General features: G+C 39.4%; 1 protein-coding gene across 3 annotated transcripts in view; it reads left to right on the top strand.

Moving 5' to 3' along the window:
- The window catches only part of GRM1 (glutamate metabotropic receptor 1), a 191,023-nt gene that overhangs the window by 130,582 nt on the left and 33,821 nt on the right, over positions 1–26,620 (top strand). For all 3 annotated transcript variants that reach the window (XM_075036818.1, XM_075036820.1, XM_075036819.1), the window contains exons 4-6: positions 16,660–16,906; positions 22,917–23,085; positions 24,958–25,084. In XM_075036818.1, the coding sequence (XP_074892919.1) occupies positions 16,660–16,906; positions 22,917–23,085; positions 24,958–25,084 (543 nt within the window). The remainder of the gene's footprint in view (positions 1–16,659; positions 16,907–22,916; positions 23,086–24,957; positions 25,085–26,620) is intronic.

The following is a 26,620-nucleotide window of genomic DNA, read 5'->3' as shown; positions in this document are numbered from 1 at the left end:
AGAATATAAGCTTTTATCACACCTAAGTAGTTCTGGATGTCCACCATAAATCTTCATAGCATGTTAAATCATGGGCAGAACAGAATAATGATAGCAGAAAAGAGCTTGTGAGGAAGACTAAATGCTGCAGAAAAGGCATTTATGCTTTGGTATGAATAATGCAGAGTCATACTTCTTGAGAAAAAAACCTGCAGGGAACATAGATTATTTTGTCACTGTAAACATCTTGAATCATCCACTTTGCTTGTATAGTCATAATGTGAAAGAGATGTGGAGCATGGTGTAGAGATGTTTTAGATATTGGAGACCCACACAGCAACACATGCAAAGAGCAGTGCAGTGTTACATGAACGTAACAGTTGAAGTACAAGAGTAGTATGGTTATGTCTATGGGACTTTATACCCAAGCTACTAAATCCAATCATTTCAACAAGTGCTTCTGGAGCCAGCTTGACTTGAGATTGCCTCTAGTTAAGATTTCTCTGAAAAGCATCCCTAAGCGTTTGCCACTATTATCACCCACTCATTAAAAAGTAACTGGTTTTATCTCATCCAGACATAGACAGAGTCCTTATAGTTTTAGTGAGGTTGGTTTTTTTTCTGACATAGGATAATACCGTCTTTTTAGAAGATCTACAGAGCCTCTACTCGTGCCTGTCGTGATGTTTGTTTTCCTGTATTTGTCTGTGAAGTTCTCCTTGATTGCACTTATTGCACCAGATAGGAAGATGGGAGACTGCTTGCTGACCTGTTGCCATCCTCAGACAGTTTTGTACTTGGCTAATGCATCTTTCAGACTACATCCAGTCCACCAGTAATGTAGTTCAGAGCTTCTCTTAATCAAGGATTTTTTCTCAAGACCCACCTTAGTTTTGAGGAATTTATATGAGATAACATGGGGCCCTCATTTTCTCCTATCAGTGGACAAAGTACTCCAGGACATGTACTTGTTTTTTTCTACACTTTGCTGAAAGGGTGAATGCATTTCCAGTGAAAGTTGATCTGAGTGGTTTTCAGAGTATTTTGGGTTATGTTGCGAGTTGGACAAATTAGATCCCGCAGACATTTTTAGGGATCATTCTGCTGTGTCAGAGGTGCTCGTAGGTGCTTCTCTGAGAACGTTCCTTTAATCTCAACATCTGCAAAGCTCCCCCATGGACCACCTGTCCCATGAGACTCTGCATCAGCAGAAGCTCCTATAGTAGGAACTACTTTCACTACAATAGGTCAGAAATATTAATTAAAAGACAATAGCCTGAGCGCACACTCTGCCGGGTCAGTCACTGCTTGTAAATCACCTGTGTGGTATGTAGGAGACACATGCATAAGCTTTTGAAGAAAGAATAAAGCTATTGTACCTTATGTATCCTGTGACTCACCCTCCCTAATCCTGCCATTATATACACAAGGTACCTGCGGTAGAGAAGGAGCTGAGTCCTGTGTCACTCTCTTTGTCTTCAGTATGAGGCAGGAGATCCTAGGATTCATCCCACAGTAGTGATCAAAACTGATCTCAATTTTGTGGGCACCTAGAATGAAGCCTATTAGGGACAACTTGTCTGAAAGAACTCTAGTTGCTACGCTTTTTAGTCAAGGCTTTTTTGCAGCAGATAAGAGAGCTGTAGTCTCATTTTATTTCCCAGGCAAGGTTACAGACAGCTTTTAAGGCTTAAAGAAGAGGAAGATTAATAATGTGCTTGTCTGTGATAAACCACATGAATTATTCAGATAAGACATTATCTATGGCCAGGTTTTTCTTGTTCATTTGCTTCTGGCTTCTTATTTCTGTGTTTGGAAGAAAGCAGCTACATTTATCTAATATTTTATATTTCCAAAAACACTTTTAAACCAGACTGTCAATCAAAATACAATAACAATAAACATTTTTCTTCTTTTGGGATCCATGAAAAGATGAGGTCATCGTCAAATAAAGGAAAGAAGCAGTATACATATACCTTTGCAAACAGCATAGAAGACAATTTGCAGAACATATACATCTTACAGCAGGATATGAAAAAAGTTTTCTGAATCTAATATTTACACCTACATTTTTCCACTGTGGGTTTTAACAGTCAAAGTTTCCACTTCTGGGACTAGAACAATCCTTGGGTAGGCTTGTGACATTCAGCCTTCTTCATTACACGAGTAAACCGATGGTGCTGCAAAGGAGCAGGACACGTGAATCACGCTCCCTTGTACGTCCTCGGGGCTTCTGTCTCCTCTGCCTGCAGAACGACTGCTGAGACTGTCACAGGTGCTTTCAACTTGTGTCGGGAGTGTGGTGAGGACAAAAAGCACACAATTAAAATTAATTTACTTGTTCCTAGAAATGAATTGTTTGTGCAGGTCACGCATCAGAACAATTAGCCTACTTATAAGTATTTAACCAAATCAGTGAGTAAACCAGATGAAATGACACAAGTAACTGATCTGAAAACAGGGCCAACTGCCTTCTGTCAGCCCTTCTGGTCTTTTATTAGATCGTATCTTCCCTTGCCTCATTTACCTCTAGGTGGAAAGTTTTTAAACTCAGCTTGCAATTTTATGGGTTGTCGTTACTGGCAGCATTACCCAATAAATACAAGTGAAAAGGAGATACAGTAGAGGCTAACGTGTGTAGGTGCAAACCCATACACTCACACAAGTCTAGCTGCAGCCCAAAGATACCCTTTGTGCACAAGGATATTTTCTGAAAAATAGCCAATGGAGTTCTTAAAATAAATAGGTTCCTCTTAATAGAGCTTGGGCAAGCAGTGGCATAAAGAACAATAGATTAGTAGCCTGAGTAGTAAAATTGAACCGTACAAATCACAAACTTTCCTACTCAGAGTAAGCTGCATTGGTATCCATAAGGAGAATAATCTGATGGAAGGTGTGTGCTCCAAAGAGTAGCGCTGCCAGAGTAAACTTGTTTTCCTGCTCATACTGGGAGGTCTGGGGGAGTGCAGAAGTCTGCTAGTGTAGAGGGAACTAGGGAAAAATAATGAAAGCAGCTACTGCAGCTAGGCTGGGCTGCTGGTTGAGCCAGAGAGGGCCACTGCAGCACAGCAAGGTGTGAGACACGATGATTTCTAAAGGTTTCCTTCAGCTTAGATTTTTGAGATTCATATAATAGAAAGCAGTTTTGGAGGAACCTGCAAGTGTGAAACTTTAATTTAGCTCTGGATTCAGGCTCAGCTCTATAGGGATGGAAGATCAGGGCTCTTCTCTTCAAAGCAATAGCACTCTGCACGTCATGATATGCAGCATCCTGTCTACTTTCTGTAAAGGCCAGTTTACTCTGTCTGTTTTTCCAGGTTTATTTTGCCTAAAAATTCACATCACAAGGGCCCATTTACTTGTGAGATGGCAAGTACTTCAGTAATTTTGGTTTGGCTGGACTGGATAGCCTTTTTTTTTCTACATTGCCACATTTGGCTACACCCAGGAAAAAAGGAGGTGTGCTAAAATGAATGCTTTTAAAATTCTTTCAGATCTGAAAGAATCCTGCTTCTGTTTTTCTATTGAATTGAATGTGTGAATAAAGATTAGGGCTACTTATTTTATCTTCTGATTTGTTTAGCTCTAGTTTGCTGCTAATCAGCAATGCATTGTCCTCATGCAGACATCACTCAGAAGCTTCTAATCTTAGCTTAGCTTTAGAATGAATCTTTTTTTGCGATACTGTACTTGAACATGGCTCTGGGCATGTCTCCAGTTAAGGGGAAAATGAAGTAGATCTTCACAAAGATCTGTGTATTTGCGATTAACGTATTGCACATTGCAAGGGTTACAAGAGAACATTTGGATCCTCCTAACAATCATTTGAAAACTACACTTAATTTAAACCAAAAACCGTGAGTGTGCTCTGTTAAATTATAACATGGTCCAACTAGGCTCTAGTTAGGGTGGCTCCTCAGCTCCAGAGCAGCTACCTTTGATCCTGGGAAGCAAAGGGAGTCTCTGAGAGCAACTGCATGGCTGCAGGGCTGCTGTGGAGTCTGGGCACGCAGCAATTACTCATGTTGCACGTGAAATCCACCCCATCGGCATGCAGCCATGTGCTTCCAGGAGGCTATCCCTTCAGACAGAAGGTTTCTTGTGTGATTATATGGTCTATTGAAAAAAAACAAACAACAAAACCCAATGCAAAACCAACAGTAAACTTGGAAAAGGAGAAATTTGGAGGGAAGCTATATTTCTGCAGAAATGAGACACACTAGTGTTCATATTGAGTTATACTTGGGCAACTAATGCTGGTGTTCTTAACACCACCTTAACAGTAAGAACAGAAGTTGAGAAAGAAGTGGTTTGTTCTTTTAGAATAACAATAAAAGAAAACCTATAGTACTGGCTGATAGGTGGTACACTGTCATGCAAGAATTCTGAAACCCATTTTAAATCAATAGTGTTTTAAAGCATGATAAATATTAGATATTTTTCTTGGCTATTCTTCAGACTCGTACAGAACCACTGGAATTTAAAATAGAAAAAGACCAGTTAGGCCAGCTAGTCTGTGCCTGCCAGCCATGGGCTCGTATCCTACCACGAGGGGAGTACTTGGTCTGATGTTAACATGGACATTGACTCATATCTTTGAAGTCCTCAGGATCTCATGCCCGTATACTGACAACCATGAGCTAGTACTTAAATGTTTACAGGTGTAGATCAATGGATGGAAAAGAGCTTATGTGATTTATTCCATTTGCTGTCCCCATGGCAGATAGGAGCACAGATGTCCAGAGAAGGTAGGCTAATGAATGTGTGTATTTTGTTCTTTTGATCCTATTTTTCCACTCTGAAGACCCTGACTAATAGTTTTGGGTGTTGTACTGGTGCCGAATATTTAACATGCACTGGGACTAGATTTCTGTAAACTTCTTTGCCCCATTCAATGGTAATACATTCTATGGTTAATATGAAGGTTGTTTATTTTCAACTCTGAACCAGCATTGCCTGATGAAGATACCCAAAATTAGGCTCCTGAAGTGCATGCTGTGAGACCTAGATAAACTGGCCTCATTTTTAAGGGTACTGATCTCCCATAATTCCCATGGAAGTCAACAGCAGCTAGAGAAGTTCAGGTATTAATCAAGTCAGTTAATTAGGTGCCTGAATATGTATTCAGGTTCCTAATTTAAGTATGTAAGGTGGTTAATGTTCTGAAAGCTGTAGTGCAATTACTGAGTTCTATCTCTTTCTTTCAGATAAAGTCTTAGTCTTCGTATGAAAAGCATGACACTTGAAATTTAATCAGTCCTATTTCCTGTACTTTTCATTTTTCCATCATTGTGTGTTATAATAGGATTTTTGTAAGGGGATCTGACTCAGCTTTTTTTTTTTTAATTAAGAGTGAAAAGCACAATTAAAGCAAATCAAATAACATAAAACTCTGCAAATATTTCTTTACATTCATAAATGAATTTGATTTAAAGTGTATTCATTCCTGTCTCACGTAAGAGTAGCAGCAATGTATTACCTGCTAGACTTGTTCCAAATAACAGATCTGTTAAGAATAGTCGTTCTAAATCTGTCTTTAATGGAGTGTGTGAATAAGGCAGCAAGGTTATGTAGTTACCTGAGGGAGTGGGGAAGACTGAAGGTTGGGTTTTCTTTCTTCTTAATTGTTTCTCCATAGGAGTTCAGGTCATGTAGAAAATGGGCTCTGTGGAATCCTGTCCTTAGAGAGACTGGGTCAGGATTCAGGATGGCACTGGAGGAAGGCTGTAAAGAAAGCCAGAGAAGCGGCCACATCCAAGATCTCTGCAATAATAAACAATTGCATTAAAATGGTGCTGAGGCTTTGGGAGCACGGGCACTTGTAGGACCCTGCAGAGTCTGAGGGACAGGCTCAGAGAGTTTATTGTTGGAGTGGGAGTGACAGAAGAAGCTACAGGACACACAGTAAGAGTAACAAATTGAATTCCCTGTTGTCATTCCCAGGAAAGGGGACAGAAGAGAAAAAGAGAAAATAATTTAAAAAAAAAAAAAGAACGAAAGTCAAAGAATAAATTGGGACTGGGGGATCATGAAGCCAGATCGGAGTGTGGCCTCTGACCAGAATCAGTCAGGGCAAAAGCCCTCCTTTCCATTCACCCTGTTTGTGAATCTTCCATTAAAATAACTGTTATTGCCTATGTCCTTTAAATGTAAATGCTGAGATTGACCGTTCAAATGTCTTTGTCAGCATTAAATTTTAGTCGGCTAATGAAATAATAAGATGGATTTTGAATGCTGTATTAGGATTTGAAATCAGTGTCTGCTGATTACATGTACAAACCATTCAATCAAGGAACAAAAAAAAACCTCAGCTGGCATATTTTATTCCTGTTTATAAGATGAAATATTCATTTCTAATTAAAATAGGAGCTGAGAAATAATGTCTTGCTGCAGAAGTTAAATAATAATTTCAAATAAATAATAGAACATGTTGTGGTCATTTTGCAGGCAGTTTGTATACAGTCCAGCTTTTAAGAAAAACAAATTAATCGTAATAATTATTTGTCAAGCTCTCATAATAATTAGTCTCTGTCTCTGAGAAAGGCATTGGAATCTCTTCAGATTATCTTCTTTGTTGCCTGTTTCTAGAATGAACATGTCATTTAATGTTATGTCCTAACCATCTCAATTAGGGTAGATTTTCTTAAGCCTAAGCTGCTTTAGACTTGATGGATTCCTCAAGTTCAGAATCACAGGCAAAGTTTTATAGATTTCTAGCCTTGATTATTACATTTGGGTATTTGACTGTAGGTACTAACAAGCCACTGTCACTCTGTGCCAGATTCGCAGTCAGTTCCATGAGTCTTCCAAGAGGTGATCACAGTATTTTATTTGGGGATGAATTTCCATAAGCTAGAAGGGGCAATTATTGATTTCTTTTATGATCATCAAGTAGGTTAAATATCTTTACAGCTTACTTGCTTCATGATGGAGTTAATTCCAAACAACTTCATTAGAATGTGCATAATAATGAATGTTCCTAATTTTATGTGCATTATGGTAGTTGTAAGTATAGCCCCAGTTTGGTGCATGAATGCAGCCACAAAAAGGATGGCAGATAAATACAAAGTCATGTTTCATTTCAAACCATTTGAACTGATACTGAACTGTGTTTGCCTGGGAGTCCAAGATACAGAAAATGATTTATCTCAAATAGGGACAGTTATTTTCTTCTGTCGTTTTCCAGTCTATTAATTCCAAAGGACAAGAATTAAGATAATAGCCAAAATGAGGTAATCAATAACCTTAAAACTTAACCTTCTTGTCAATTTTTGGTTATGTTCCTTCACTGTTGGACATTCTGTGAATTGTATTTCTCAAGCTGATCACATTGCAGGAACACATACAAATATCACGAGTGTGGATCTTTCTTTTTGTTTTGAAGGGGGCTGGGGGTTTTACCCTATGCTGAGCTATACTCTGTATATCCTTCAGTTTCTATTTCATTAAAAAACAGTCTTCACTTCAGAACTATTTTATCATGAACATTCCACTAAAAGCTAGGAACAAAGAGAAGCAATGCTAAAATTTCCTGCCAAGCTTTTACCAGCTTATAGCAGTGGATATGTACAGCAGAGGTTTCAAATACCAGCTTGCAGGCTTGTTTAGAGGAGAAAGTATCTCAGCAAATCATCCTCATACGGCCACAAACCCTAGGTTTTTTCCTAAGTAAAATTCCTTATGAAGAATTTTAGCCCATTGGAAAGAAACACAAAGGCTTCAGGCCATACTGTCATTCTGTACAGGAGCTTTATTAGGCTGGTGAGCTTCTGTCAAGCCATCTGCTATAAGTGGATCTCTCCAGACCTGCATGTTAAATGCATGTGCCATATACACTAACTTGTAGAGGAAGCTCTCTGCTTGTTATCCAGTTTCCTACTCTTTTTCCTACTGCTATAACTACTTTCTGTGGACACGTATTCTTGCAACTTTTCAACTCTGTGACCGGTTTCTTTCAGTTCTTACTGATGGGAATTATAATTGCATAGGAACACCTGTGTAGATTGCAAACCTGTGATGGTACAGAGCTACACCTTGCCAGGAGCAGCCTAGTGAAGGAAGAGACAGCCCTCTCCTGGGGTGGCTGGCCTGCAGCCAGTGGTGCTGTTAGCATGGCCCTTAAATGGTGCATTTTATTTCTCTTCGAGTCCTTTCTTTTACTGCTAGCCAACACAAGAGAGGGAGCAAGCGATGCAGATGTATGGAGAAGGGGAAAAGGAACTCTTTCTCCACCGCAGGCCTGTTTTGTGCTCACCTGCCTCCCACTCCGGTGACGCAGTGCTGGCAAAGCCGCGCTGCCGGCTGCTGCAAAGGCCTCCGGCTTCCCTCTAGCCTCTTCCCAAGGCAGAGAGGGGCTGCAGCATTGCACATCAGCTGGGAGTGTTTGTGAATATATAATATCTCACCCAGACGTGCACTGCCGGCTTGCCCCAGCACTGTCACGTACAGACATCAGGCATGCCCCATCTTGGCATTCACTAAGCTGCGGCCAGCCTTGGGGAAATGACGGTCTTCTCATCCCCTGCTCAGCTCCCTTGGGTCACTAGAAAGGAGATGTAAGGGGAAAGCTCTCTCTGCTCTCTTGGGCACAGGCACATTCGCACACAGCTTTGTCATCTCACACAGCGTGGGCATCAGTTATGTGCATTGTCACTTGGTGTTTACATCTTAAATCTGCTTTTCCTGGAGTCATGTAGTTTTGCGAGAGTCTGAATGTCCATGGGGAGAGGCAGAAAGGGCAAGGAAGGGAAGCGAGCTTCAAACTCTTGTGTCTGCTAAGCAAAGCTTGCAGACTGGGAAATACAGGAGCAGGTAGAGAGATCAGTTTTCTTTTAGTTTGCTCCCAAGTCGTGTGGCGGATGGGCTGGACCTGTGAGTTCAGACTTGGCGTAGGGCTGGCAGCGCTGCTCAGTCCCCTTTCTCCTGCCCAGCGCTTAGGGAGTCTGAGACTGCCCCTGTGTCTGATTAATGAGTGAGTCAGCAGCTTGTGCAGTCATTTCTCCTCATAATATTTCAGCTTCGCTGTGGCACTGTTATATTTGTATATGCCAGCCTCATTCCGGAGTCTTTGACACTAAGCTCTTAAAGCCCTAATGTGCTTACATAACATGGTATGGAGAACCAAGAAAGTAAATTTAATTAAAATCTTTGCCGACTGCTTCTGACACACAGGGAGAGACAAAAGGAAGACATGTCTTTTCAAACACTGAAGAGTACTGTGGCATCCTCACAAAAACAGACAATGAAACTGAAGACACTGGGGGTGTATATCCAAAAAGGGGACTAATCTTCTAAAGTTTAGGTATTAGACATCTGAAATGAAGGAGAACCTGTGCCTTGATGGCTGAATTCATGTTTTGGTTTCCTTTAGCCATTGAGTTGACATCTGTGAAAGATATGGTAGTAAAAGTAAGTAAAAAAAACCAAAAACCCAAACCCTTTTAAGTTCAACATCAAATTTATTCCAGGAGAAGAAAGTTCATTAGTTATTTCACCAACTTTGCTAGTGAAAATAAATAACACATTGCATACAAATATTGTTGCAATCAGCATCCTGTCAGTGCCTTAGAGAATTCTAGTGCAAATTTTTGAGGAGCTTCTGCTGAATGCCCACTTTTTGAATGGCTTTCACTTCTCTCTGTAGTTTTATACAAGAATAGAAGTACACTAATCCTAATTAAAAAGCAACTTTCACTAGATGTAACAAAGCAGTAGTATCTGGGAGACCCATAGATTTCCCCATGCTCAGAAAGAAAATAGCAGGGTATCTCAACTGGTAACTGTAATTGTATCCTAGCTTTTCAGGGAAAAATACATCAAATATAATTGCAGGAATTGAATCTCTTTGCTTGGGGAAATAAAAACCATTTGAAGAATGGAAACGAAACCTTTCTGATTTAATGACATCCTGAAAATGAAGTCTGCAACCCTGTGAACTCCATTTATTGCTTCATGAGTACTGCAAGATGTCAAATGTTTATCAGTGTGTTTTGAAATCTGGTGTAGAACCTGCATATTGTAAGATATTCCTTCCTTTTAGCTGCTCCAGTGAAAGCTCTGCTTCCTCTCTTCTTGCCAAAGGGCAGAGCGACTTGCAATTGTATAGAGTGCTGCATTATTTTCTATGGACTGGTGACATGATGTTCAAGAGGCAGCTGAGGGAAGATCCCGTTTCTTAAATAATACATCCATCCTCACCCTTACCTGACAGGTAGTGGAGCTTCATCCAGTCAAATAGTTCACATACAATGGGAATTGAGTTACCCTGTGTCTTTTTGATAGCTCTTCTACTATCCTCTCTTTCCCTGTATTAGGTGCCTCTTGAGCTTGCCCCCCTGCTGCAAAGATGCAGACGTCAAAGTAGGGAGTGAAGGAGTGACCATTACACATATGGGCCGCTTTTGTTTGAAAACAGTATAATAACTGGTTTCCTGGGAGCAGAAGCCATACAAGAAACAATAATTTACCATGATGGGGTTATTTGTTGCAGGTTGAATGAAGCATTTATTATGGTCTGTGACAAATTTTTCAGCCTATCATTCTGCCTCATGAAAATTACAAATAATTTTTTAATTGAGATTGAAACAATGCCGCTTTTTTCTGACCCTCTTTTGGCCTGATAAAACGCACAAAAATTAAATCATTTTTCTACAGATTGTTTGTGGTCACATTAGCTTGCACATAGAGACAGCAAGGTCATTGAGACAGCCCACAAGAAGTGAAGTCTGCAGCCCTGATCCACAATTGCTTGTGCTGGTCAGCAGTCAGCTACAGCCGGAATTGCCTGGAAAACAGGCAGTTATTTCTGGAACTTCACTTCAGAACACAACTTCAGAAATTCTTGTAGCTGTATATTTGATTGTGGGCTGCAAGAGATGGGTGTTTGGATGTTTTCATATAGAATAACTGACTTTTACTAATCTGACTTGTTGCCTGTGACTTACATTTGGACATAATGGGCGCAGTGGTATGAACAGAAGTCTTCTTTATACCATCAAGAGGTGAGGATTTCATTCAGCCATACAATATTAACGAACAGAATGCATTTGTTATTCAGAAGGTAATATGAAGAGAAAAAGCTAGTTAGTGCGCAAGTTTTGAACACACCATCATTATAATAATTACATTTAGAGACATTATAATCTGTGTTATTCATTTTGCAGTGCCTTAAAGTGAAATTTGTTAAATAATTTTGCTGTTATCTTTATTGTTAGATAATGCAAGAGATGTTATAAATAGAACATAAGAGGGAGTGAACTGGCAGTATTTGTAAAATATCTGAACCAATAACAGCAAATGAGTTTAACCAAATGAAACCCTTTGCAAAAATAATTTCACAGAATCTTAGTTTGGCATGGTTAGTCAGAGGATTAGCCATTACTAAATAAAATAGAAAAAAAATTATTTCAAGGAATTGGTGACAAGAGAAATGTAGCATTGATTGTATTTTCTTTCTTATGTGCCAAAGATAAAACCGTAATTAGATAGTTAAACATCCAAATAAAAGTACTATATTTTTTCAAAGAAGCCAAATATCCTACAATTCCACTAAAATCACAAGTCTGTTCATCACCTTTCCTGTGTCATTTAGTTGCCAATATAATCTTTAGCTCTTACCTTTAGGGACCCAGATTTGAAATGACTGATCAGTTCATCTTGTTGGCCTTCTGCCCTGCTCCTTGCAAGATCCTGTGACACAAATTTGCTGTGGTCAAAGTTTGTCAGGTCTTCTCTAATGTGAGATGCTGCAAGATACGTGACTTCTGTTGTTTTCCAAAGACGTGCTACATCGCTAGCACATCTCTGCACAAACTTGTACAGAGCAAGATGGGCACATTTCCTCAGAGTCATTGGGGGTTCTTTTGTTTTGTTGGTTTTTTTTTTTTAATTCAGTTCAGTTGGAAGGGACCTACAATGACTATCTAGTCCAACTGCCTGACCGCTTCAGGGCTGACCAAGCCCTGTTAAAGCATGTTATTAAGGGTATTGTCCAAATGCCTCTTAAACATGACAGGCTTGGGGCATCAACCACCGCTCTAGGAAGCCTGTTCCAGTGTTTGACCACCCTGTGGTTAAGGCGGTGTACGTTGGGACTGAAGGAGAGCATAAGAAATCTGCCTCCGTGATTTCTCCAATGCATATGGGCATTTGCTGCAAGCCTGGGTACTGCTCTACCAGTTCACGGTGTAACCCCTGTTCTGCCACCTGGCATTTTGTTGGGGGAGCCCTCTTTACATCTTGGCATGGCTTTGTGCCAAGTTGTTACACACACAGCCCGAGTATGGGAGATTTCTTTTATTTCATCTTCCCAGCAAAATTTAGTCCCGATTGTGCTCCCAGAATAATTTTTTTTGACAAATGAACACTCACATTGAATGTAACCATCACCATGTTGTAACTTGCAACAGCTAAAATCTCATACAGCCTACCCACAAAGCATATCAATCCTGGGAAGGTCTGCTACAACTAAAGAAGGAAGTATATACAATTTCTAAGACCTTCACACCTCTGTCAGGACCACCAGAAAAGATGATAGCTCTCATAATAGTTGCTAAGTGGACCAAGACAACATCTCTTTTTATGTGACCTTGAATATTCAGCAGATGACAGTTAGTAACAAACCATAAAACTATCTGCCTATTCCAGGTGAAATATTATCATTTATAACAATTTTATTCAACAGATTTTGGTTTTTTATTCTAATCAAGAGTCATCTGTGAACAGACTGTGTTCTTTATCAAATGTGTGCGTTTGTTCAAGATTTACCAACTGGCTAGGTATTGATCAGATTCCCCAACCAAAATGTTTTTACATTTCTTTCGGTCCCAAATTCCTGCCTGCCCTAGCCTGAGGACTGCAAATGAGTAATCCTTTGTGCGTAATTTCTTCTTGAATATTAACATAGATTTTTTCCTGTCTTTATACATGAAAGTTAACTCATTTTTAGCCATAAGTCTGATAGTATAGTTTTTCTTAATTTCAGTTTGTCAAGTGGGATTTGCACAAGTACCCACTCTGCTCTTGAGAGCACTGTTAGCCCCACACTGATGTCACAGCAAAGGCACTAGACTAAATTCATGGTTGCTTTACATTTAGGTCCTTCTCAGTACTGAGCTGAGGCTCATATTAGTTTGATGTGAGGCACATTACAGTAAAAGGAAAAACTTACAGTGAGTTTCATGAAATTTTGGTCTGTCTTCTCTTCTTTCCCCTTCCACTTAGGTATTACTTTTAGCAGTGTTGGGAGTATTTCTCAGTGGTGTGCAGCCAGGGTGTGGTGTCTGGGTTTTTTTGTTTAGTTTTTTTGTTTTAAGCTTTAAGATTGACTGACAGGAACAAAGACTAAAACCAAAACTGTGAAAAGAAAAAAATGACCCAGACTATTGAGGAACTGTTAAAATGAAATTATTAAAGGAAGATTTGCATTGCATCCAACACAAAAATAAGTATGTATGAAATTTAGGACACCTGAAATCTTCAAGGTCATTCAAAAAAGTAATGGCCTAATTTGAGTGACTGCAATTAATCCAGTACTCACATGACTTACAATTTTCTTTTGCTTAGTGAAAGCTAAGGTCCCTAAAATAAAAAAAAAAAAAAAAAAAAGTAAGAAAGCTAACAAAATACTTTTCTATTTTTAATGGTAATAAACCCTAATGTTCAAATTAGTCATTGTAGATCAAAGGTATTTTTTTCCAAAGGGTGAGAGAGGAAGAAAGAATAAAAGGTTCACAGTCCAGAGTTTTGCTTTGCTCTTTTTTTACATTTCAAAGACCTACTGAGGAAAAATACAGCTTTACAGAGAAGCCCCATAACAACATAATATAGTTCTTACATTTATTGAAAAGCTGTCCTATGAAAACTTAACTGAACATTGATTGCCTCTGTTTTGTCTCTGGCTGAACATGATTTCATTTATTTTAAAAGAAGCACACATTTCTTACTGATTGTCATAAGTGAATTTTTACAAGCTCAAATGCATAAGTATATTGATAAGTTATAATGATGAAAATGAAATAAAATGGATTTTGACTGCAGGAAGTTAAGTTTACCTGAAGTATGACTTCTCACGCTGGATTTACTGGAAAATATACACATAGGGATGTTTATATTGCTGATCTGTAGATAATTTATCACCATATGATGCTTCATGTGTTGCTTTCCACTACAATTATTTCTATAGGTGACGTTAAGGTCGTCACCTCTGCAGTGTGGAACTATATGCTTGGAGCCTTAATGTAAGCTAGATGTTCACTCCTAATTAGTCAAAAGCAAATCCTCCCACCATCAAATATTTATTATCTTTGGAGGTATGTATACTACATTGAAATATGAGAAACCAAATGCATGCTTTGCTGGCTTAATACATACTTGAGGGAAACGGCCTCTTTTTAGACATTTGCAAGTTCTGTTACATTTAGTTTTCTACCTCCGGCAGCCACATGAATGCTTGCCTCAGGAAACGCATATGGATGCTATCATTATCTCCTGCAAGTGTCACTGATGTTTACGTTTTTTTTTTTAACTAATTGAGATATTAAGGAGGTATCTGAGATAAACTCTCAGGTGGAAAACAGTTGATAGTGAGTGCTGTGCACTATCAGTCATTTTATGATCTATTCCATGACTCGCTACCTAGAAGCTTCACGAGAAAGAGGGAACTGCTGTGCTGAGCTCAGGGGCTTTCCGCCTCTCTTTCACGTAGGGATGGAGAACACATTAATTTTCTATTTACCAGAAAGTAGAATCAGTGATAAATTCACAGCGTGTTAATCCTAAGGGACTAATCAGCAGATAAAACACACCTAGAGAGAGCATATACAGACCACACATTAACATGTTTAGGCAACAAATGTCCAGACCGTGCTGTACGTACTATAAGCAGTATATAAGTGAGGGTACGTATAGTGGCGTACTCCTCCTTGCTTCCCTGGGCAAATAGTCTGTCAGCTTACATATGAGGTTTCTATTCTTTCTGTGTTTCTGAACATGGATCTAAATGGCATTGGTTTCACATGATTTGAATGGGAGCTATGAACTTTCTCCTGCAAAGAAAGTAGCAGGTATGTTGCCTCTGGGAAATATTTCTCTAGCTGCTCCTTGTTTGGTGGTGCTGGTGGTGAGTGTATGGCAGCGAGAGGAGCACATGAACTCATTCAGTCAGATTATGCTATTTTCAGAACGCTTTTTTAACTCACCGTCACAACTGCTAGCTGTGTTCAGCTCATCTGGAAAACAGTTGCTGAAGCAAGACTTTCTTGCCCAGTTGCAGTGAGTGTCCTGTGTGAGGAAGACCCAGAGGAAGAAATGTAGACAGACCTGCCTTTGAGATCTCCGCTATCCTAATGAATCCCCAGTTGACCTTTCTGAGTTGTAGGGCAAACAAGCTGAGAAGACTGACCGAATGAGAGCCTTTTCCAAAGATAAATGTAAGGATGGTCTTCATGATTTGATTTGAAATCCATAGGATATCTACATTAGGGGAAGGAACTATTTTTTGACTTGAAAGTTTCAGTGAAGTTGCAGATTTTCCTCTTTTCTTCATATTAAAATGACAACTATCTTTTCCAACCTGGATTTGAGAAGTGTCAGTTAACACCTAGTCTCTCACACATCCTACTTCTCTAGCGTAGACAAGGTGTTACTTAGACAAAGTAACAGAGACGGGATTGCAAATGCCTCTTAAACACCGAGTAACGTGGGAGGTCTACAGATAAAAGCATCTTGCGGTTTGGAGCATATTGCGATAGAATGACTCAGGGGGAAAGAAACAAAACGGGGAGGTTTCTTACCTCCAGCTCCCTCGGGACCCTGGCAGCACAGGTCTGCTGAGACTCGGGGTCGGCGCTGACGGTGTTCAGCAGCTCGTGACGGGAAGCGGGGAACTGCCCGGGACCCGGCAGGGTCTGATGTGAAATGCAACCGCAAATGGCACCCTCTGGTAGTGCCTGCACGTCAGATGGGAGCTAAAACCTCCGCGTGGGGAAAACCTCCGCTGTCCCGTTGTTTCTGATCAACGGACAGAGACTTCGGTGTCTGCTCATGCTGCAGTTACATAAAAAGTCTTTTAGTGTTACAAACTTTGTTTGGCTTTCTGTAGCAATCCCAAATTGGCATATCTACTGCTACTTTTAGTTAAAATGATTATTTCTGATAACTTGAGAAGTGGTGCTGATTTAGGTTGTTTGCTTATTAAGACTAAAAGGGACATGGCTATCTTGGGCCTCAAAAACATGAGATTTCAAAAAAAAAAATCTTCAAATGTGACAAAAAGTCAAATTTACAAGCAAATTGCTTTTAAAAATTGTTCTAGCTGAAATGTATCATTCTGATGCTGGGCTGTTTAACCCTTCTTAGCGTAAATAACATTGTGGAATGACAAGTAAAAATTCCAAAAAGAACTAATTAAAGCTGACAATTTGATTAAACTGGTACTTTCTCATGAGGCATTTCACTTTCAATGAATTAAAGATTTCTGGGGAAAAAAAAAAAGTGGTTTGGTTTGGGTCGTTTCGGTTTTGTTTTTTTTTTTTAATTAAAATTCCTGGCTGGCACCTTGTTTATGCTTCTAAAGCTTTATAAGAGAAATAATAACATCCCTTTTTTATTACTCATTGCTTTTTCATAATTTCATGTTATTTCACCTTTGTGTATAACAACACTTTTTTCTTACTGTTGTAGGTAATGAGAGCCTAGAAGAAAATTATGTGCAGGACAGTAAAATGGGATTTGTCATTAATGCTATATATGCTATGGCTCATGGGCTACAAAATATGCATCATTCCCTTTGCCCTGGACACGTTGGGTTGTGTGACGCTATGAAGCCAATTGATGGCAGCAAGCTCTTGGAGTTCCTCCTCAAATCCTCGTTCATTGGTGTTTCTGGAGAAGAAGTTTGGTTTGATGAAAAGGGAGATGCCCCTGGAAGGTAAAGAGATGTTTCATCTCAATTAAACCAGATGTTGGGAAGGGGGAATGTTGCTGGGTTTGGTGATGGAGATTTCTTTGGCTGTTTTGCTGAAACATATAGCATATAGCTTGCCTACTGTGAGACATAAATGGAGTTATCTAGATTAATCTTACCAATAGCCAGGAATAACACTGGTAACACATGATATATTGGTAGCTACGGCTTCTATTGAGACAGGAACTACAGTACAGCCTGTAAAATTTGTAGAGTTTCAGGAGAGGACAAACCTGAGGTATCACTGGGGTTCAGCACCAGGGTTTTAATATGTATAGAGCCTAATACAAGTGTTTGGAATTTAATGAAGCATTTGCTTGTTAAGCGTTTAAAGGTGGGGCTGTAGAGCACATCCTTTTCCAGCTGCAGCTCTACTGCATCCTTGCCAGAGACTATTTAGTTCTGCTTTGTGAACGCCTGCGTGCTCTCCTTAACTTGCTTCACTCCAAATAAGATTGCCTGTCCCAAAGTTTAAAGATAGGTCCAAGTAGAGCAGGACAAATAATATTTAAATTTTTTTTTGCCAGAAGGTACTGTGTTTCACTCATCTGTGGTCTGGTAAATTCCAACTCTGGTAGCTGCTACTGGCTACCCCTCCCCAGCAGACACAGCGCGTACCCGAGCCATGGGTGAGACAGCAACTTTGTGGACTTGGATGTCACCTTTGTTTGTCTTATGGGAGCCAGCTGACAGAAATCTTTTCCTCTTCATTTAGTTCTGTGGTCTCTGTGCAACTATTTTAAGTGTGACACCTCCCAGATGGATTTATTTTTGCGTTTTTTTTAGTTTTTTTATAAATAAGTTGAATTCAGCTGCTGAAATACACAATATATTATTAACTGAAACCTACTCAGGGGTTTCTTCACTGAAGTTAGTTTTCCTACTGAGTTATTAAGGTATTATAAAAGACTCTCTCACACCATCTTTGGGCTTATTGCATAAATGCATCTGAGTGCCAACACTGCACAAAGAGAGTACTCTGGAACAAACAAAAGTTTGCAATCTGGCATATGCCTTCGAAGTGGCCTTAAAGCAACTTGCATCTCTATTACTAGCCTTTTTTAGCAAAACTGGCCAAGTTTTTTACCATTTGCTATTTGCATTGCTTGTTATGTTTAAACAGTATATACATTTAAACAGCTTGTTAAATTTAAATGGTATTAAAAAGCTAGTCAGTTTGGTCTTCTTGTTGACTGTTGCATACTTCAGATTTTTTTAGTCAAAGATATAGATGAGCTAGGTCAGACTTTGAAAGTAGAGGCAAGCAATTCCCTTACAGTCAGACACATACTTATTGACACAAATGCATAAATCAAGTCTTTGCACATATAATATAGATAATACAGAGAAATTACTGCTTAGTGTAGCTTTAAGTTTATTACACACTGTTTATCCCCGTGAAAGCATTACTCCAGCTTTGCATATGTTGCATTGTCTGCCTGTTAGTTATTTGGTTTGATGTTTAGGTGTAATTTTCTAATTTTAGTCCAAATCTTATTTATTATCTTGTCACCTAAGAACATTTCCAGAACTCTTATCAGTACCAAGCATAGAATTAGAATGAACAGTTCCTGAATTCAAAATATAGGAGAGTTTACATCAGGATATTTCTCTGAGTAGGTCAAAACAATAGAATTTATTCCATCCATCATTTTGGTCTATAGCAATCTTCATTTCTCTTGATTCCCTGGCCTATTTAGAATTTGATGAGTTATTTTAGGTAGGAATTTTTTTGTTGTTCCTCATTTATATTTTCACAGCTGGAGTTAGCAAGTTTGGGCAAGAAAGTTCAGTTAACCTTTTTGTTATTCATGCTGTAATCCTTGGATCAGTCTGTGGCATTTATGACATGGGCAATATCATATCAGAGAATAGTGATGTGTATATGAAATGTGACCTGTACAGTCTGTCAGATCTTTGTATGCCAGCAGTAGTTTATGCCCATGCAGAATTGTATTTAGCTCCAGATTAGCCCTAGCATTTCCACAGCTCCACGTGGAAAAGCTCTTTGTGGATGAGTGAACGGACCATTCCACTGTATGAATACCCAAAAGAGCTTTTGTACCGCAGTGAAATGAAAAGATAACCACCACATACATGACCTAAATACAGCAAAGAGAGCCAGATCTGAAATTTCCTAGTTTTTTAGCTTTTCTATGCCAGTGCAAGAATGTCACACAAATATGTAAGAAGTTTTTTTGATATTATGTTACTATATTATGGGAACAAATCAGCTTCACAAGAGGCAATAAATCAATATTCCTTCTTAGAAGGCAGCAACATTCCTCATACTTTATTTTCAAAATCTGTGAGGTTCTTTGAGCAATTGACTCTCACAAGTTCCTAGTTACAATCATGGTGGGCAGAGCAGATAGAGATGCCTGTAGTTATGTTTGCCTAACACTCACATAATTTCCTATTTCAAACCCTTTACAGCTTCATCAAACCTTAACCATTTGTTTAGATAAAACCCTTTTTCTATCTCAGGCTCAGCTCATGGTTTCAAGCTTTTATCAAAATGAGATTAGATAACATGAAGCATTTTTTCGAAGGTTTATTTCTTCTGTGTGGAATGTTTTCTTTGAAGAGCTTTTATCCAGAAAGGTGAAGCAGGCATTTATCAGAAGGGCACAAATGCAGTCACTTAACTGACTGCTCTGCCTCTGGGAAAAATGACGTGGATGTAGCTCTGGAAAATCAGCAGTATGTGCTCACTATACTGTCATTAAGAACATGCTGTTAAAATTGCTGAAATTTTTACTTTCATTGCGTACCTCCCATTTCCTTTCTCAGTATTAATCATATCACTCAAATTCCTAGAAATGGCTGGAGAAAGTGTGAAGGATGCAGCAGTCAACATGACACCCTTCTCTGGGCCTGTGCAAGGGACAGGGGACAGATCCATTTTGACCTCTTGTCTATTCTAGGGTAACTGCCTACTTTTAGTTTATGGCAGGTATGAAGAAACTTATCTCTCTAGGACAAACAATTTGTGTAGGCCCCTGACCATAAAACGCTATGTGACAATGGGCAGGAGAACTTTCAGCCCCTATAGTGGCCCTCTGATGCGTGGACAAATGTTGAGGTCCACAAGCTAACAGTTTGTTTTACCCTAACTAGACTTGGACATAGACCCATGTAAGACTCTCTAGTTCAAAATTTCCAGCAGCTTCAGACATTGCAACTCTATCAACTCCAATGCTTTGAGTAAATTATCAAATGTATAAAGCAAAGACTTCAAACTTGTATACAAAGCAATTTTTTTTGTCAAATACACGTGGTTGGTTTGGAGTTCGGCTTCATGTGTGGTTGTTTTAGCCAGTTACATCCCAGCATTGCTCAGCATTGCTGTTTTCCATTCTGCCCTCCAGGATAGCAAACCTCACTGCCAGTCTGGTATTATGGCTGTGGAAGAAGGCAACTTCAGCTATCTCAGGCTAACCAGAGTAAGACTGTGCCTGTGACCAGCTGGCTAATGGTCTGGGTCACCTCAGAAGTAACTTCTTCATATGACACCACCTATTTGGTTACATCATTTCCCAATATATCAGAAAGCTTGCTCTTATATTAAAAGAAGGGTTCATTTTCTTATCTGCCAAATGTTTTCATGGCTTTTGTAAATGCTGCCATATGTGTGTGAAATCCAGCTGCGTCCATGGTCCTCACTCTCTTAGAGTTTCACAGCTCTTGTCAAACCCACTTCTTTTGGGATAATAATTTTTAGTTTGGACACATCCCAAAACTGTTAAAGTTGTACGTATGTGAGTGAGGGCATGGGGGGAGCTATTCTATTCTATTCTGAACTTGTCCTTACTCAAAGCAGAAATTTTTCATTAAGGGAAAGAAGGAAAGGATAAAGAACTTAAGCACGTCTCCATATACCAAGTATATTTGTTAGACCACGTTTTTCCACTTAAAATTCAAGCCACATATTAAAGCTGCAAACATTGTACTACAACTTGTCATATGCAAGACTGTGTAAGAGCTTTTAGTCTGCCTACTTTATTCTTTGACAGATAACAGATAGAAAAGGGAACAGTATTATAAGAAAGCATAAGAATGGCTTTCAACCTAAAATCATAGCCCTGAAATTGCTAACTCTTGATTGATATTGCATTAATGCCACTCTGTGCCTTGTAATATATTTTTGCAAAAATGAAAACAATCTGGGCAGGTTCAAAAATTCCATTAAGGGAATGTGAGGTTTTAGTAATTTTTTATTCCCCTTCCTGAATTCATTTTCCAGCCCAGAGGAACTGGTTTTTTATCAGTCTAATACAAGGTCACGCTAAAATCCAAGTAGGTTCTTCTTTCTAGGAAGAGGCACGTACATTCCTGCTCAATTTTATTCCTGTCTGTTGAGTCTACGTTATAAAGTGCCCAGCTCTTATTGCTTCTTGCTATCTGGATTCTTCACAATCCTGAAAACAGTATTCCATTTTTTATGTTCTTTTTTTTTTTTTGCAAGAACTGGGATATGAGAACAAATTGTTTCCTAGTGAATTTGAGATTTACCCCTTTTCTAAGCAACTCCTTAATTAGTAGCTGATTGCCAACCAATGGAGCAGCCTGCTGCTTGGAGCTCCATTGAACTCAGTGGCAAGAGTACCTTTTCCCATGTGATTCAGTGAAGTTCTGCAGTGGCACTAACATTATCTGAGCATGCAATATTTGCAAGACTGAGGTGTAAATACAGCTGTAAATATACATTTCTTTAAATCATCTTTAACTAGAGAGATCCCAAAGATTCAATTAAGAAAAAACAGGCTAGAGAGTAATTCTAGCACCTCTTTCCTCTGTGAAGTGCAGAGAGAGTTGACATTTTGCATGTTTGAACCTCACCAGGGAAAAGAAAGAAATGGATATATCTCTTTGCCCACAACCGAGCATCCCAGTTTTATTTGTGGCTCATACTTTGCTTACCTTTCATTCCTAATGCACATACAGATTAGCAACACTCATTATCAACAAAAGATTTTTTCCCTGGAGACTGAGACAATCCACTAGAGTAAAACAAGGCAGTAACTCCCAAGCTTGGAAAACAGAGGATGCTTTGTGAGTTTCAGCTCCAGTGCTGATTTCTGGTTCACAGCCCTCTTTTTCTGGTCCTTTTTTAAACAAAGCTCTCCCCCTTATCATCTTAAGAGGCCAGCCTGTAGGTCCAGCTTCTTTTGTGGTTCTTCCTCTCTGTGCACTCTCTAATATTCATTCTCCTATTCTTGCTTATTTTCTACTAAGAAATCACCACACTTAATCACTGCTTTGCACTAACCACGTTCTGTGGGTTAAAGAAAGAGCAGAATAATTAGCACACACCAGGCCCAACACATGGAAGACAATGATGGAGGCAGGGAAGCTGAATGTTTACTGTAGCAGTGTTTTATGCTTCCTTTACATTAGCCTTGGGAAGATCTCTCTTAGTTGCTTAGGGCGAGGAAGTAAATTTTGTGCCTGAGCTGTTAATTTTCCTGACAGTTTCACTGGGTTGGGTAATACAAATAGTTGAACTAGTGCTTACAGTTAACTTATGGTATACCGGTTTAGTTAGTTTGAGCATTTCTACTGATTACTTTAGAGCTCCCTACAGGGGCTAAACTGCAGCCAACCTGTATGCAGGCACCAAGCAAATGTTAGACATCTTGAAAAATGGCTGAAAAACACACTATCCAGGTAGTGCCTACACATGCATATTTAGCAGAGTTTGCTGTCTTTGACGTGCACTTCTTCCTGGACACGCAATGTTTTACCCACAGTTTTATGTAAGCAGGGCAGGTGATCAGTAATTGTGTGGCAATCAGAGCTGTCATTTCCCATGATTCTGCTGCAAATCCTACAGTATTTGGAGTTTCCATGAAACTCTAGTCCCTGGTGTTAAAGGATGACATGAATATTTATGGAGGCTGAAGGAGAAGGGCAAGGTAAACTTTCATCCTTTGTGCTGCAGGAGAGTGACTCTCTCTTTTTTCCCTTGCAGGTATGACATCATGAACCTGCAGTACATAGAGCCCAACCGCTACGACTACGTCCTCATTGGGACCTGGCATGAGGGTGTGCTCAACATTGACGACTACAGGATTCAGATGAACAAGAGTGGAATGGTCCGATCAGTGTGCAGCGAGCCTTGCTTGAAGGGCCAGATTAAGGTGTGTCTCGGACACTTACTTTCTGCTATAAAATGTGAATAACCAGTCAGTGTCTTTTCCCTAAACACAGGCAAGCTTCTTTCAAGCTAAGGTATAGGACTTCCTTTTCTTCAGGAAAGTAAAAGTATAAAAAGACTCCTAGATAAACATTTTACTCTTACAATCCCATGTACAGGCCCATGGTTTCTAAAATTGTCCTTTGTAGTGATGTAGAATCTTCTAGTGTGACAGAATTTGAATTTTACCTTATGCAAGAAAGAACAAGATTTTCACTTCGTCATTGCCTACAACATTCAGTGGCTGTGATTCACTTGGGGGCTGATCCTGAAAATAATGTGACCCATGGGAATCCAGTATTTTGTTCCAGCAATAACACCTGCAAGAAAAAGGAAAAAAAAAAAACCAAACCAAAAAGCCTATTTATATCTCATGTTCATAACAGGAGGTATGGAAACACAAGTGAAATCACTCTGTGTTTACAAAACAGTAGCGCTTGTATCAAGATACAAATAATTTGCCACCTGCCATGTCTGGATGACATAAAGACATGTTCCACCGCTATCAAAATGGTATGGATGCAGTAAGTTTGAAGTGGCAAGAAGCCCACTCAGGGAAATCACCTTAGAGCAGATCTTCCTTTCTAATTTCATTTAATAAGCACATTTGCAGCTTTTAAATTCTATATTGCTACTCTAAGCAATAAGTGATTGATGATTTGGCAAAGGCATAGTGACATACTCCAACAGTCTTGGAGGGGAAACATTACCGGTATTTAGTACCCTCCAAACCATCTTTTCCCTGTTTTTGAGATTGTGCAGTTTGTGTATGTGTGTATATGTAAACACCATGCATACAAAATGCCAACTTCAGCTCCCATTGAAGTCTATTGGACTCTCTCCACAGACTGCAGGAGGAAATGTTAACAAAAAAGCCCACAAAGCCAGCATTCAATAAAACAAACATTTTGTATTTCACTACTGCACTTAGCTCTGCATATAGATGGATAGGCAGATCCTGGAGACAAGGCTGGATTCCTCCTTCCTGGCAAACAGAGACAGAGTCTTTGTTGGAGCCCCATGAGCTTGGAGTTATCCTTAATCTTTCTTTCAGACTAAACGTAATGAAACTAGCAGTCAAGACAAGGGAAACATCTTTTCCACATTGGATCATTACACTTAGCAGCCTTCACAGCAGAGAAAGATACAGCTTTCAGTGACAGTTGTCTCCAAAAGAGCTGTTCCAAAGTATGCTCTTGGTCACTGCATATTGGTTTTATTTTCTACTAGGACCTATTACATCCTTTTAGAAGTAGATTTTTTAATTTGCTCTTATTTGAATTTCTATTTACACTAGTATAATAAGCCCCAAAGAGACTTCAATGTAAATCAGAATTTATGCGTGTGTGCATATGCTTGTATATATTATATATACGTATGTGCATGAATCACTCTGTTTGAACCTTTGACTTTGTTTACTGCTTTTTACTGTGCAATAGTTAATAAGCGTGGGTTGAGCTACTTGTCCTGACCTGAACCATCTCTCACATTAAACCTCTTCTCAAGTTTGACTGAAAATATAACACTTACCATGCCTCTGTACCAAAGGTAAAATGGTTTTGTACTTTCAACTCAGAACCGCTGCCCCCAAAACAAAATAAAATTGTCCTCAGAGATTATCCCTGAACTCCTAAGCACAAATTTTAATACGCAGGGGTAGATACAGAATCAGGATTCATGTTTTCTAGTTGTTTGAAATGTGCCATACACAGGAATGCTGTCATATTTTAAACAGTGCAGGTGGTACCTGTTTGCTGGGGAGGCTTCTGTATTGTCTTATAGAGGATCATGGCTGAGGATGTATTTTGCCTTACAGGTGATCAGGAAAGGAGAAGTGAGTTGCTGCTGGATTTGCACTGCTTGCAAGGAGAATGAATTTGTTCAGGATGAATTCACGTGTAAAGCCTGTGAGCTTGGCTGGTGGCCGAATGCTGACCTGACAGGTAGGGATGTGTCCCTCCAAATGCATTCCCATTTGACAGGGCCCAAGGAGATCGGTGTGGGGTGGAGATTAGCATGCAGAGATATTAAAGGTACACACTTAAACACACATCCCAATGCAGTTTAGGGTGAGTGAAAAGTATCTTTTGGCTCAGTTCAACAGCAGTGACAACAAAAATGGCAAAATTTGTACCAAGAAGAAATGACATATTCTGTCTGTTCCTCCCCTTCAGTTAACGTAAGCATTGATAAAGCTGTTAAGACTACTAATGAATTTAGCAGCATTTCCTGCAATTTTAGCAGTGATTATCATAAGAGCTCAGTGCATCCTTGTCAGATTGACTTGATACTCTTTCTGATCATTCTACTATGCAATTAGTAATACTTTATCTGGGATTTCAGGGCATTGAGGAACTGACTACCAGACTTTTGTTTGGTATAAAGATCATTTTCACTGCACTTGCCACCAACAGAGACATCAACAAAATCCTAAGAAAAACTGGCAGAAGAAAGGGAAATGGCTAGAATTGGTCTCTCCTGTGTATATGTTTTGGATGAGCTGTATGCTATGTCACCTTTCTGTTATTTTGTACCTATCAAGGTCAACTTCCACACCTGCTCTGGGCTTTGCAATAACCATTACCCAAAGAAAACAGATTTAATGCACTGAGAAGCACCACCTTGACCTTGGGGTTTGCTTTGTATCACTGTAAAAGGCTACCGACACCTCTGCCCCAGGCTGCAACTGCAAATCTTGGCTGTCAGTATTCAGCAGGGCATCATTCCTAGTCAACGAAACAATCTGACTACCTAGCTAAAGATCAAATGTGCAACTTATCACATCTTTGTCCTTTAATATGACTGGCTGGCAACTAGAAGTTCCTGCAGCATTTAACACATGGACAAAGTACTCAAACCTTGATTAAATAGTTCCAAGAGATACTGTTAAGCTAGTCACTGAAGCCAAATGAGCTTTCAGGAGATTTATTTTGAGAGGGAAAGATGGCCACTTCTCCGGCTAAAAATATATTATTAATCACAATAAACTGGGAAACTTAATCCATTGTCTATCTTGGGTGTTTTATGGAAAATAAGCTATGGTCAGATGTGTGTGTATCTGTCTATACCCCATACCTCTCACCTCAACCCTCCACCCCCGGCTCTGGTGTGCAACTGAACCTGCTTCAAATAGATTTGTCAGGATACAGAAATCTCAGTGATCATTCAGTTCCTTCAAGTTTCATGTAAGTGGGTTGTAGGAAGAGGAGTTCTTGAAAATTACCTTCTGTAACGGCCCCAAGTGTGGAAAAACGTCTTGTATTACTAGACACCAGAAAATCCACAGCACCCTTCATGAATGTTTTGACCATTGGAAAAGCTCATATTCAACTCCCACCTCCTAGGACACCAGTGTCTGCTAATTTTAAAGCAGATATCCATAGACAACTGGATTCTGTTAGTCTTGGAGGTTCACAGAATTCTTTGTATCTATTATTCAGGGAAGAAAACAGGGACTTCTTTTTAATCAATAAGGCAGA

Source organism: Buteo buteo, chromosome 9, assembly GCF_964188355.1.
Source record: "Buteo buteo chromosome 9, bButBut1.hap1.1, whole genome shotgun sequence".
NCBI lineage: Eukaryota > Metazoa > Chordata > Aves > Accipitriformes > Accipitridae > Buteo > Buteo buteo.
The sequence above is the reverse complement of the archived record's forward strand: the minus strand, read 5'-3'. Positions and strand labels throughout refer to the sequence as shown.